This window comes from Nasonia vitripennis, chromosome 5, assembly GCF_009193385.2.
Source record: "Nasonia vitripennis strain AsymCx chromosome 5, Nvit_psr_1.1, whole genome shotgun sequence".
Lineage (NCBI taxonomy): Eukaryota > Metazoa > Arthropoda > Insecta > Hymenoptera > Pteromalidae > Nasonia > Nasonia vitripennis.
The window spans coordinates 16,683,746-16,697,583 of NC_045761.1; the positions used below are offsets into that span (position 1 = coordinate 16,683,746).

A 13,838-nucleotide genomic window follows, 5' to 3' on the forward strand; every position below is an offset into this window, starting at 1 on the left:
CTCTCGTTCCCGGCGAGTCGAGCCGCTCAAAGGGGAAAAAACGGGCGTCGGAGGAAGAAAGGAATGCGACGAGACTTTGCCGCGCTTCTCGAGTGATTTTCGTGCGGGCCTGTGCGCGCTACAGTCGGAGAGATCGGTTAGTCGTCGCATACGTGCAATAATCACGTCGGCAGTGCGCGAGATCGGTAAGGAGATGTCCGAGGAGCTCGGGAGGACCAGCGAGGAATCGGGCAAGAGCTCGGTGACGATGTCGTCGAAAGTGTCGTTCAGCATCGAGAGACTGCTCGCGGTGCCTTGCAGTAAGACAGCCGCTGCTGGAGAACTGAGCTGCAGCGGAGGAGGAATCGATAAGGAAGCCTTTTATCGGACGGGCTGTCCGGTCGCGCGCGATGCTTCCACTTGCTCGGACGGTAGGTTCTCGACGATGTTGTGTACGTGTTCGCGACATTTCAGCCGGCAAAATTTTCATATAACGTTTTATCACCACCGCAGCGGACGAGCGAGAATCCAGCAGACTGAGCGTCCATCCTGACTCATCCATGATTATTTCGGAAGAGATGGAGTTTCAAGATCCGGACAGAGTCCGCTCGACCGAGTTGCCGGATCCGGAAATTAATTACGGTACGCGCCTTATCAATTCACGCTTAAACGCTCCATAAAACAAAGCGGCGATAAGGGAGATAGGATATTTATAATGGGTACAGCACGAGATAGAAGCTCTTCTTTGTGGGATATTAAATTCTGTTTGTATTTTCTATGAGAAGTCGCGCGAAACGCCGAGTCATTACTCAGAGCTGCGCGAGAGCCCAGCCAACAGATTAAATGGCTCGCTTAAACGTTCGCATTTTTAACACGTATAATAATAATAATAATGATAATAATAATAATAATAATAATAATAATATAAGCGTCGGCTTGCTTCGACGATCGTTTCGAAAATGCACCTAAATCAACAATCGCGTGCACTTAACGGCGTTCGATTCACAGCCAAAAAGTCGACGGAGACAAACTCGGCTCGGCGCACATCAGATAGCATCAGAGCACCTATACATGCATACGCCGTGAAAAGTACACGGCTGCGTGAGTTTGATCCATGACTTCCTGCGAGTGGCCCACGCCCACTCAATGTTCCTCTCGCGCGAGCGGTCCACTATTTATCTGTCTCCCCGTGGCGCGCGCGCGCGAATGTGCCGCGCCGCTAATTCTGCGGTTATAGGGATGCATGTGCCGACGGAAGATTTAGCGTGGACAAAAAGTTCATCGGCGCATTTGCTCTCGGTTGCGAGCCTGTGCGCGTCTGTACGATGCCGACAGGGATTCGCTTGTTTGGGAGAATTTAAGCGCTCGGGTTTTGCATCGCGAAGATTTGCTATGGGCGCTGTTGTTGAGTTTATAAAAAAAAAATGAAATCACTCTTAAATATCGAAACAGCAAACATAAATGCGCAAATTGAAATCATTTAAACCAACAAACGCCCGTCAAAAAAACGCGTCGGCTAATTTTCCGTCGCCTCTGCGAATACACAGACACACACAAGCTTCGCGTTCTCGTTTTCATTCGCGGGGATAAATTTCCAATCTCCTCTTTCTCTCTCCCCGTATCCACGAGGCGAAGGTAAAAGGCCGAAAATTTCGCACAAAGCCGTCAACGCGTCGCGTAAATCTAGGCGGGAACTCGACGGCCGCAAGAACGTGTCCGTTTAATTACTTTTCGATTTATCGTCGTGGCGGCCGACGAGCTGTTCTATCCCCGGAAAAAATGACGTGATGGATCGGCTGCGCAGCTCTCACTTTGAATTATTCGTCTGCGAGAACAATGAAATTTTCGCGAAGATGGCCCGCGCACTATTATACTGTCGCGAATTAGAGCTTTTGTCCTCGCTCTGCTGCAGCGAGAGATAAATTTCCCCGCCGTTCATTAAGCATGCAGTGCGCGCGAAATTTGAAATAATTCCTCAAAACTGCTATTATGCTATCGCAATTATTATACAACCTCGAATACAGACGTCAAAGCCGCAAGAACAACAAAGTGCATAGCAGAGAGCAGCTAGAAGTCACGAAATATTCGCCGGCGCGCGGCGAATGAAAATTAGGCGCACTTTATCGCGCGGTTTCCTCCGCGCGCACGCATCGCGGCCATTCATCACCGAATAATTAGGAGACAAGCTCAGCGCGCCGCGCGGCAATTAGGTAAACCAGGAGGCGTGCGCGCAAAGTTCTATTCCTGATCTCTCTCGCCAGAGAGTGAGAGAGCTTTTCTTTTCTTTATTTTCGCGCGCGCTAACCCTTTCTTCACGCCCTCCCCTTCCCAGAGCTCGTACGTCAATGCTCTTCGACGACAAATGGCCTGCTTTCTGAACGATATAGCGCGAGGAAAGGCTTGAGCTTTTTTGTATTATGCGACACTTTTCCGGCGAGCGATCATTTCCGTTGCGGGGTTTTAGTGCGCGACGGAGCTTCTTCGAGGTTGTTATGGGTCTATTAGGAGGTGGTTCTTGCTTTTTGACGATGATGGATTTCATTTTGTAATTGGGTGCGGAAATGTTATTTCGGACGATTCCTTTTCACCTCAGCACAAAATTAAGAATGTTTGGTACGACAATCGTGTCACACCGGAAGTTCCCCAATCATTTCACATAAATGCGTTTCCAAGTTCTCTCTTCACTCGCAGAACTTTATAATCTCGCACCTTTTTACAAGTCTACATCGACTAAAAATACAAAATCAGCCGACAGCCATTTCGAATTCGCTCTCGAAATTCCAGGGAAGCAGACATACAAGCCGCACCCCGTAAATCCGGCGCTACAAGTGCGGATACACGCGTGCGGCGGCTCGTAAACCGAGCAAAATAAAGCTCTTTTCCCGCGCGCGGCAATGAGTGCGCGCGCTCGCGAGTCGCGAGCCTCGAGCGATCGGCCGATTATACACCGCGCGCGACTAGCGAGCGAGCGAGTGACTAAGAGCGGTACCGTTTTAGCATCGCGAACAAAAACCCGAGAGGAGTCCGACAATCACACGTCGCCATCTGACAATTAGTAGCCGGTAAACGCTTCTGCGCGGCGCGCGACTCTGCCTTGCCACGAATAGTTTTTCCCGCGGTTATTTATTGCCCGAAGTGCTGTATTATGAGTCTGGCGAGTGTGCGAGCGCGCTGAATGGATCGTCGATTTTGTCGCGATATCACTGCTTTCATCGGTCAAAGTTTTTTATATAAAGCTTATGGATTGGAAATTATCATTTATATAATATTGAGAAAAGACTGCACTTTCATGTGTCCTGATTATGATGAATCGCAAGTATTGGCGACAAGATTAATATTCTTAGATTGGTATATAATGCTATTACCGTATGATCAAAATTGCCTGCGGTAGACTCCTGAGAGAAAAGAAACGATACGTTGTCGCATGTGACATTTTTTAGTTCGCTACAAAAATTTTTGATAATCATAGTAGAACTAATGCGCCAGTTGAGCGACATTTAATTGTTGAAATGAGACCTCTTCATCACAAAAAAGGCTTACATTTTTATCACCAAACACTGCTTCACATATAACCAAGAGAAAAAAGTTTATAATTATAAGCTTATATATAGGTATCAAAATCTAAATTTTTAATTTATCTTTGCTTGTCCCATTTTGCGAGTTATTCAGTCGGATTTTATTTGTTACACCTGTCTTGTGGTGTTTTAAGAATTCCGTCTGAATTTCCCTCTTCACCTTCCACGTATTCCATGCTCTGCAGATTTCTCTCTTTACTTTGAACCCCGTTTGAAAAACAATATAAAGCCGCAATTGTGCAACCCTGTAAAATAATTCATGTTGTTCGCACTGGTTTTAATGTGACGCAAAACAAAAAGGAACGTATATTTGTACCTGAAAAGAACATATAAATTAGTATGATGAGCAAAAGGGACATTTTCACACTTTCGTCGTTGATCTATGGCCATACCCCATAAAGAATATCATGAGTACCGATGAGTGCTACAAGCATTAGAGTGGATTTAATCAAACGTCCGCAACCAACGCACTTTTTCGTGTAACGTCCTTTTAACTCTTGATGAAAATAATTCTTACGTTCATTATAAATAAACATTGAGCCATCTGCAAATTTGAACAACTAGTACGTATATCATAAAGCTTTGTGTATACTCTGTGAAAACAAAAACTAAATACGCACAGAAGAATGTTATACGCACCAAAACCATTAGGAATATTGGAACAGCGACTATGTGTATTTTTAAATCGGTCTCAACCCAACAAAAATTTGTTTGATTTGCGTACAAATGAACGATGACCCACGGTATCATTATTGCCAATGGAACTCCTATAACAATATGCATTTGTATGATTTATATTATAGAACGAATATAAATAGTATATAGCCGTTTCTTCTTACCCCAGCCTACTAAAACGCGTTGTCTAATAGTCTGACATATTTTATAAGGCGCACGACATATTTGGTTGTAGAAATGCCAGCTTTCGATCAATAACCACGTAAACATGCTCAGCTCAAAGTAATGACTCGGTATCATGAGAGATCTACAAATGACGGACTGAAAAAATGATCGAGGAATATTGTATTTATTTGTATCTTAAAATTTTAAACTATAAAAATATTTCATCTTACGGGTTCCTTTATAAAATGCATATCATTCGTTAGAATAGCAACATATATTTCGCAACCATACAAGAAATTTTGAGTCAAGGATGTCGAAGTTAGTAGCAATATGGTAGTAAATAAATTCGCGTGAATTATGACTCGCGTATTCAGCAATTGACTGCAGTCGAGAAAAGGGAAACAATATCATTGGTTAATATTAATTGAGGTAATGTAGAATTTTAAAGCGAAAATGTAACACATACATACTTACCTAAATTTTGCAAATATAGACAATGCGAATACTAGACTGGTTATCGATGCAACAGAACCTATAGGATCCAGAATAGCGAGTTTTTCCTGGACACTACTATAACATTAACATAAACAAAAATTAATTAGCCTTTTTTTCTATTCATATCTCATATCAGGCGATCAATGCGCTTACGTTAAAAAAATGTATTTGTTTATTGCATCCACTGACAACGAATATGAAAAACAATGGTGAATGTTTCGCTGTACACTTTCCACGCTGTGGGTCATTCCATTTGAAGAGAGTATTGTTGACACCGCCTATCTTCGTGGTGTTTGTGCACCACCTGGTAACTATTTCATTTCGGCGCTCTGGCAGTAAACATGACATCTCGACTGAAGATAAGATAGGTGTTGGTGGCCAACAGGTTTGTGGCCAGACCTCCCATTCGAATGGACATACTCCACTCGAATTACTTATGAGATCTATTTTACAATATATTTTTTAGATATAATTTAGTTCTAAAATAATATTAGTTAAATTCAATTTCTATTAAGGGTGTACAAATATTTTATTGCCCTATCTTATAACTTCTATTAACAGATTTACGCAATCATTATTCCTGCGTGTATGAACGATATAGTCTATAATCATCGTTTTATACATAATAAGGTTTAACTTTGACCTTCAGACTCTGACTGAAAATATCTAAAAACCAGTTGATAAGACATGTTCTTACGAAACTTTATAACTGTTTTAGTGATTCTTTTATAAATATGGATAAATGAAAGTAAATGAAGCAAATATAGAAAAAACAAATGCCACTCACAATCTTCGTAGATATTAGAACACCTGACTGCTTCTCTCCGATAATCTTCCAAGATCTGATTTTTTTCGGCAAAACAATTTATTTGATAAATAAAGGAGACAATGATATTAGAAAACGTAAAATTATAGGCATCGTGTACGTTTACACGCATAATATATGTATGGGCGCGCACGGAAACTCAAATGCACTATTCCAAAACTTGTAGGCGCACAATCACGCGTGAGATAAAACAATACCCTCCTAGACGGCGATAAGCGCTTCATTTCGATGACCATATGAGTGTAGCTGTTATCGCGCAAGTAATATGCAGCCTATTTCGTAAAACGCAAACCATAATATACCAACCACCTTTTATCTACTGATATTTAAATTTCAGTGACGACCTATATATTTTATAACTATTGCATATTAATCTTAAAGACAGAAATTATTTTTACCTATAGTGTTTTCGAGATTTTATTGAGCTTGCGCACAACGATGATTTTAAAATAACCGACCGTTGAAGTTTGAAATGTTACGCACGAGTGCTGAGTTCGATGTCGTTCGTCTAGTCTCGTTTTCCTCCAAGACACACGTCGCGTAGAAAATTGCTCGTTAGAAGAGATGAAAAACAGTTTCAAAAATAAATTTGGTTGCTTGTAGCAGTAAACGACTTGCAATATGTCGTTTTTCTTGATAAATATTCGTTTAAAATCAGCAATACGCCAATCTAAATACCCTAGTGGAAAAAAATGTTATAAATTGTAATAAAACGTAAAAAAAGTAAGAAAATGTAAGTAACTGTACCTTTTTGTTGGATTTTGGACTTTTTTTCTCATACGTTTTTGTACACTTTCTTAAATTTTCAGATTTGTTAACTTTTTCTTACATTTTATTACATTTTATTACATATGTTATTTTACCGCCTAATATAGTCAATATATTTTTTTAATTATTAATTTTATAATAAAATGTAACAATGCATAAGAAATTGTAAGAAAAAGTAAAAGGATGTAAGCAGAAGTAAGAAAATAAAAAAGTCGCCATTTTCTTATATAATATTACGCTTACAGACAATTTTTTACATTTTGTTATACTCTTTTACGTATTGTTACATTTGTCGTTTCAAAGAAGAGACCCCCATGAAATCCTGGATCAATGGATTTGTTATAAATTGTAATAAAACGTAACAAAATGTAATAAAATGTAGCAAACTGTAATCAAAAGTAAAAAAGGTCCGAAATCCAACAAAAACGTACAAAATGGTAAGATTTGTTATATTTTCTTATTTTTATTACAATTTATTACATTTTCTATCAATTCCACTAGGGTAAATACACGAATCAATAATAACCATATCTAAGGACGATACCAACGAAATGACGTACTCAGCGTAAAGAAATACAGCCAAAGCACATTCAACAAGAAGCTTCCGCCACTACGCACCGAACAGCCAACCCCAATTACCCACAACATTTCGCCGCTTCCCAGAAAAACCAACGCGACCACGATTTCCCGCACTGGCCATTTCTCAAAGCTCAAGCTCAGCAGGATGTAGCTTTCGCGTTCGCTCAATCCCTACACCCTGCGCACACGGTGTCGTATGCATATCACGCCTCCAACCGTCCAAAACGATCAGTCCGCGCCGATGATGAATCAATCACATCACGAAATTGTCCGCGTCGCGGCAGCTTTTTCGCGAGAGATGACGAATGACCGGATAATTAGTGGACGATACAAGCTCACAAGCTCGAAAGCTCTCTCTCTCTCTCTCTCTCTCTCTCTCCGCGCGAGACTCGCCTATAATACCGACGCGACGCGAGTATAAATATAAACAAGTTTCGGGGAGGAAGGGAGAGATTGATGAGACTGGAAATTCTTGCGGCTAATCATGCTAGACTGTGTGCAGTAAGAGAGATGCGGTGTGTGCGCTTTGCTTGAGTGCTTCGTAAGCAAGAGTTTAGAGTCTATTTGTTTCTTGACTTTAATTGTTTCAAAGCGTATTTTCGTGTATGGGATTAGGGTAGATTTGCTTAGAACGCGAGGATTTCGTACCTCTAAGTAGCGTTAAATTCTGCTCGCGGGCTTTGGGAAATAAGTCATTAGTTTTTAGGCACGGCCGCGACACGGAAGTGCCTTATAGTTTTGTCATCGAAAAATGTGTGAGATGCGATATCTCACGCAATTTTCGACCGATCGGGCTGAAATTTTGGAATGAGTCTCCTCTTGCACAAACCTAAAAACTAATTTTTTTTATCCCAATCGTCTACGTTTTTTTAAAATGCGGGCACAATTTGTTCAATTTTTTCGTGTTTTTTGAATAAAAATTTTGGTGTTACAGGATTATCTCTAAGAGACTTTTATCAATCGGGCTAAAAATTTGTGTGCAAACTCCCCTCGTAATAGTAAGGTGCCAAATTTATTTTGGGCTCGATCCTGCATGTATACGCAGAATGCGGTCACATCCAAAAATCGCTAAAAACGGTTTTTTGGCTCTAACTCTATGCATTCTACAAAAAAAGTTGTAGAGAAAAATTGTAGATCTCGAAGAAATACAACTTTTTCCTATTTACACTTAAGCGTGAAAATGCTTTTAATTCGAGTTAACAGGCCAAAATCGATTTTTTTATAGCAATAAACCAGTATTCATCATAAAACTTTGAGGCTATACATTGTACATAAAAACCTTAAATGTAAAAGTTGTAGATATTTTATAAACACATCTTTATACCGTGACAAACATTTTTTCAAAACACTTATACATAAACAACAACCCTAGAAACGATTTTTGGTACACATAATTGAATAACAATTTCGGTGTGACACGCCGTATCTGGCCCAAAAGCTTGAATTGATTGCCTGATGCTCTCGCTTCACAATGCAAGGCGGCAAGCCTCCGTGGCCGTAAGGCCGCGTGTGGCGCGCTAGTTCTGTGTATAATAATAGTGTGTCTAATTGTTATATCGTCGGTCCCTATACGAAGAGTAGTACGGTTCAGATTTGCCGCGAAAACTAGTAGATTTCAGATCTTTCCCACATGAAAAAATCTAATTGTTTTGGAGATAAACAAATAGTTATTTTGGTTGAAATTAATAAAATTGCAATATTTTCAAAGTTGACAAGAAACTTTTGAAAAATTTCGAAATTTAAAAAGTTGTTATGAGATTCAATATTAATTTTATTCTTCTAAATCAAGTTTTCAATGCAAATTTTTAAAATTTGGAAATTTTTCAAAAGTTTTTTGTCAACTTTGAAAATATTGCAATTTTATTAATTTCAACCAAAATAACTATTTGTTTATCTCCAAAACAATTGGATTTTTTCACGTGGAAAAGATCTGAAATGTAACTATAAAAAGATTGGCAATGAAATCATATATAGATATATAGATTTTTGAAAAGACGATAATTCGAGAACTGAACTTTGCACTTTAGGGGAGATGTGCTCAGTATGGATAATTCATAGCATGGATAATTTCATGTATCCAGCTTCCAATAACAGACAGAGCTACTTTAGGTCAGTTTTTTCGTACATATTTGTGGTCTAATAAACATACTTCGTTACCGTTATTTTAAAAAAAATTAGAGCAAAAGTTATAAGGAAAATAAGAAAATGTGGATTTCGAAAGTGTAAGAAGTTATTTCACGAGGATTGAAAATTGCACTTTTTATATTGATGTCGTGAATTGACTATTGCACGTATGCATTGGAACATCGAATCGGAACCATCCCTAATCGTAGAGAGCTATTTTAAGAACAAATTCACTTAAAAATTTTTTATTCTTGTTAAAGGCAAGTAAATAGGTAGCTACAGTCAAAATAGTTAAAATTATCCATACTAGGCTCATGTTTTCGAGCTCTGATGAATTGTACTTTTTATGTTAACGCGGATAACTTTTTTTAGTGGCGACTTTGACTGGTGCGCGTTCATTTTCTTGTAGAAAGTGGACTAGAGAGCACGTAGAAATTTCGAATTCGATTATTCATCGCGTCGTTTAAAAGTTATACCCAAAATAGCTAAGGGTATCCGTATTGGGCACCTCTCCCGTACCATATCAAAATAGAAGAAAAATTCAAAAACCTGATCCACGATAATTGCAGAAGCTTGCACAAGCAGTTACGGCGGCGCGAATTCAACCACGTCTGTACTGGACGACGAGGACGACGAGATCGACGATGAAGACGAGGAGCGGCGCTCGTCGCTGACATCGGCTCTGGAACGAAGCTCAAGCTCGACGAGTGACGACGAGCGGAAGAAAAGACCCCGGACTGCCTTCACCGCTGCTCAGATCAAGTCGCTTGAGGCCGAGTTTGAACGCAACAAGTACCTCAGTGTCGCCAAAAGGCTACAGCTCAGCAAGGCGCTAAAACTCACGGAAACGCAGGTACAGCAATAACGCCGATTTAAATCGAAAGCTAAAAAGCCTATGTGTTTATAGATAACATTTCTTTCCCGTTCCTTACGTACTCCAAGAAACCAAAAATCCGGATATTCCGTCTCATCAGCTGCTCCAATTAGAAAAAAAAACAACACATACCCTCGTACACCTAAACCTCAGGACAAGACCGCACGGAAGCCAACCCCCGATATAATAAATCGCCTCCGTGGCGCTGTCCCGTCGGCTTCCGTGGGTTCGTCACCTGAAGCGAAATGTGCCGGGGGACGGATAAATAAGCCCGGGGGCGTCGGAGTTCTTCGGCCGTACGCTTGAATTATGACTGGAAGTATAGCTTAGCGCGTGATGGGACACATGTGGGACCAGGCGCCACGAAGCGCGACGGCGCCAAAGCGACAGATCCGTATACTTTGGGAATTCGTAAGGCCAATTAGCACCTCCTTGACGCTACATCCGTGCGTAATTTTTGCTCCTTTTTTACGCACTCGCGGTTGCGCTTTTGAACGCGTACGCGGCGCTTGCGTACATCTCGGTTCTTAACATTTTTGAACAACGATAATAATGATCGGATGAATCGGCTATTCGATGGCTTGGAACTTTAAATCACTATGCGATACACACGCGCACGAAGAAAGAGCGTACACAGTGAGTTCGGTCGAAGCGCGTACGATATATCATTCTAAATCAGCTGCATATGGTCGCTCTCTCAGCAATGCTTCATCAGAAAAGTAAATTTACCTAGAATCTCGTGGGAGTCTTGTGAACGGAGCTATTAATATTTATTGCCCAAAGTCATAAATTACTTCCGAATCGCGTCTGCGAGCATCCGTAAGTTCGAGAGAATAACGCGCTTTTTTTACAAGCAAGTCCGATCATCGTACAAAGAAGCGAATATAATCCTTTATACGAGCCAGGAGAGCATAAAGAAAGTCGCCGCCAAAAATAACGCTAATCGCACGCGGGCAATTTAAGACAAGAGCTGTGAGCGTCGGGCAATTATCTCGGAAACAAGGCAAAATAAACAATCATCCGCGCCGCATCGTCCCTGCGCATACCTACAAACATCGAGAGCTTGCAAAGAGCTTGCGAGCGCGAAAGAAAAGGAGCATCACGTCCTTGTCGAATCAAAGGCGTCGCTTAATTGTCAGCGCAAGAGAGAGAGCGACAGATCAGAGAAGAGAGACGCGGCCCGCGCGCGGACATAAATGTCACAATATTTCTCCGACTTAACGAGCCGCGCCGCAGGGAAAGTTTGCTGTGCGCCTACACTACATCCTTTCGCCCGAAAGCTCCCTGAGCTGGCGCGGCTGCCGAGGCGACAGACCGGAGAGGCGTCGATTTTTTAATTAGGATATATTGCGCGCCCTCCATTTCGGAGAGTCGCTCTTCTCTGTGTGTCGGTCCTCAAGTTTTTTCGTCCCGGTCGGCCTCTTTACCCAAAGCAGTTAGGTGCACTTGCAGTGGCGCGAGAGCTCGACACAAGATAGCGGTATTATATGTTTCAACAAATCTGACTTACACTACCGACATCGATTAGACGCTCTGCTTGTACACTTATAGACAGTCGATTTCGAAGAGTCAATACGAAATATTTAGATTATACAAGTAGTCGAAGCAATCACGTTAAATGATAACACAATATAAACATAATCAAAGATGATAATTTGAAATATAATGAAAAAATCTATTTACTATAATCACGAGAATATTTGATAAATACAACATTACGAAGGTAATTCGTGGATTTGTCACTATTACAATAGCTAAATGAATGGCTCATACGGTGGGCTGACAATAGACAGCGACAACGGTAGCAAAAGCAAAAGATTGCCCCGGGTGAGGATCGAACTCACGACCTTAAGATTATGAGACTTACGCGCTGCCTACTGCGCTACCGAGGCCGGTACAGGGTCAACTTCTATTCTTATTCATAAATCCAGTAATCATTGATTTTTTAAAAAAAGCCGTGAAATTCGAAAAGTATTCAACAATTTACATAATAATCAAACTTATTAACATTGCACTTCTACTATGAGCTCTGGCTATGTAAATATTTAACGATTATTGATCGACTTTATAAAAATAGACTTATCTAATTATGACCAGAGCTATTTATGCAATACTATGATTTTTTTAATTTACAGATCAAAATATGGTTTCAAAATCGACGTACGAAGTGGAAACGGAAATACACAAATGACGTAGAATTGCTGGCGCAACAATATTATTCGAGCCTAGGAATTCATGCACCAAGACCAATATTTGTAGGAGATCGATTATGGTAATTAGTTTTTTTGAAGCGTCGAAAATTTTTAGAAATCCCCTTGAATAATATTTTTCTTATTCTGTAATCTATAGGTTTTTCAACTATCCTGGACATCCACAGCCAGCAGCTTCTCTCTTATCGACGCATTTCGCTCCATTGCAAACAATTTCACCAACTCTGCCGGTAATTCAGCCTTTACCTAGCAATCTATCAAGTGGGCAGCATACTGCTATCTTTCAAAATAACGCGCCTAGTCAGACAAATTACAATCTGTCTCCACAATTAGATTATAGGCATTCAAATTCCTAGTTAATAAGGTCATGTTCTACTGTACATGAGTTAAAATTTAAGTTTATTTGATATTATCTAAATCAAAATCTGTCAAAAGATGAAAATATTAAATATTTTTCCAAAATTTGATAAACATTTTGTACTGTGATATTTTTTAATGAAAATTTAACTTCGAACTGACGTATTTGTAACAAGATAAATGATGAATATTAGCCTACGACAATAAATAATAAATAATGTTAAGTAAGAGATAAGACAATATCTTATTAAGAATTATTTTATATAATATATAATGTAAAAAATACTAGAATATTTTATACTCTATGTGGTACCCGGGGATACTTTGGTAACTCCTAAAACTTTTTCATCGTGATCAGCCTGGTTTTGAACTATTTTAGCATACTTTTCATCATCTATCAAATCTTCTTCATCAAACATTTCTTGCATACGTTGTTTGTAACTATTAAATTAAAATTTTTCATTAACAATTGATTAAGATACAATATCGCATCGTTTTACATTAAGCTTACTTACACTTCACTGTCTGGATTGTTATCTTGATTTCTGCATTTGTCCAATTTCTTTTCCAATGTTTTCACAAGATCTCTTGGTGGCAACTCAACACATTTTGCTATGGATCGTATTTCTGAAAAGAAATAATAAAAATGTTGATACTATCTATTTGTTTGAAAATGAATTTTTTACATTCATACTGTTACGTACTTCTCACAGCTTCAATAATTGCTACAAGATGTTCTCCTGAAAATAATACATCTGTGACATAGGAATCTAGATTGACATTTGTACTAGAGGCTGCATGCAACATTGCCGCTAATGCAATTTGACTGGGAGCGTATAATAAGACACTGTCGGTTAGAAAAACTTTTTCCAAAAATTCATCGATGTACGGCCTTAATTTTTCTGGATTAGAAGGACATGGAAACCTTGTCTAAAAATTCAAATTATATTTTCTTGGGATATAATAACATCTGAGAATTACAGATACATCCTTTTATACCTTTATATCGATCAGAAGTCCTTCAACGGGTCTGAATGGATTGTGAACAGTTAAATTGTAGTTTAGTTGTTGCATCAAGAGAAGTTCATTGTTAAGTATGATGTCAGAAGCTTTTTCCCTATCTCCCATAATATTAGCCACAAACTGAATTATTGATACATTAAATTCTTCAACCTGTCAAAAAATATAAAAATAAATAATGAAAAATCTAA

General features: G+C 39.5%; 2 protein-coding genes and 1 non-coding gene across 4 annotated transcripts in view; 1 reads left to right on the top strand and 2 right to left on the bottom strand.

The window, feature by feature from the left end:
* On the top strand, positions 1–12,867 carry LOC100117090 (homeobox protein MSH-D). Its single transcript, XM_001601374.6, has 5 exons — positions 1–410; positions 493–621; positions 9,756–10,039; positions 12,196–12,332; positions 12,410–12,867. The coding sequence occupies exons 1-5, from the start codon at positions 194–196 to the stop codon at positions 12,624–12,626; spliced, it is 984 nt and encodes a 327-aa protein (XP_001601424.3). The 5' UTR covers positions 1–193; the 3' UTR covers positions 12,627–12,867.
* Positions 11,880–11,952, bottom strand: TRNAM-CAU. The gene has a single exon. It is a non-coding gene; the product is annotated as a tRNA-Met (tRNA).
* Positions 12,853–13,838, bottom strand: part of LOC100115692 (cyclin-H) — a 1,955-nt gene continuing 969 nt past the window's right edge. For both annotated transcript variants that reach the window (XM_008203836.3, XM_008203844.4), the window contains exons 4-7: positions 13,627–13,800; positions 13,332–13,557; positions 13,143–13,254; positions 12,853–13,068 (exon numbers count right to left, since the gene is read on the bottom strand). In XM_008203836.3, coding sequence (XP_008202058.1) covers positions 12,930–13,068; positions 13,143–13,254; positions 13,332–13,557; positions 13,627–13,800 — 651 coding nt within the window. In that variant the 3' untranslated portion in view covers positions 12,853–12,929. The remainder of the gene's footprint in view (positions 13,069–13,142; positions 13,255–13,331; positions 13,558–13,626; positions 13,801–13,838) is intronic.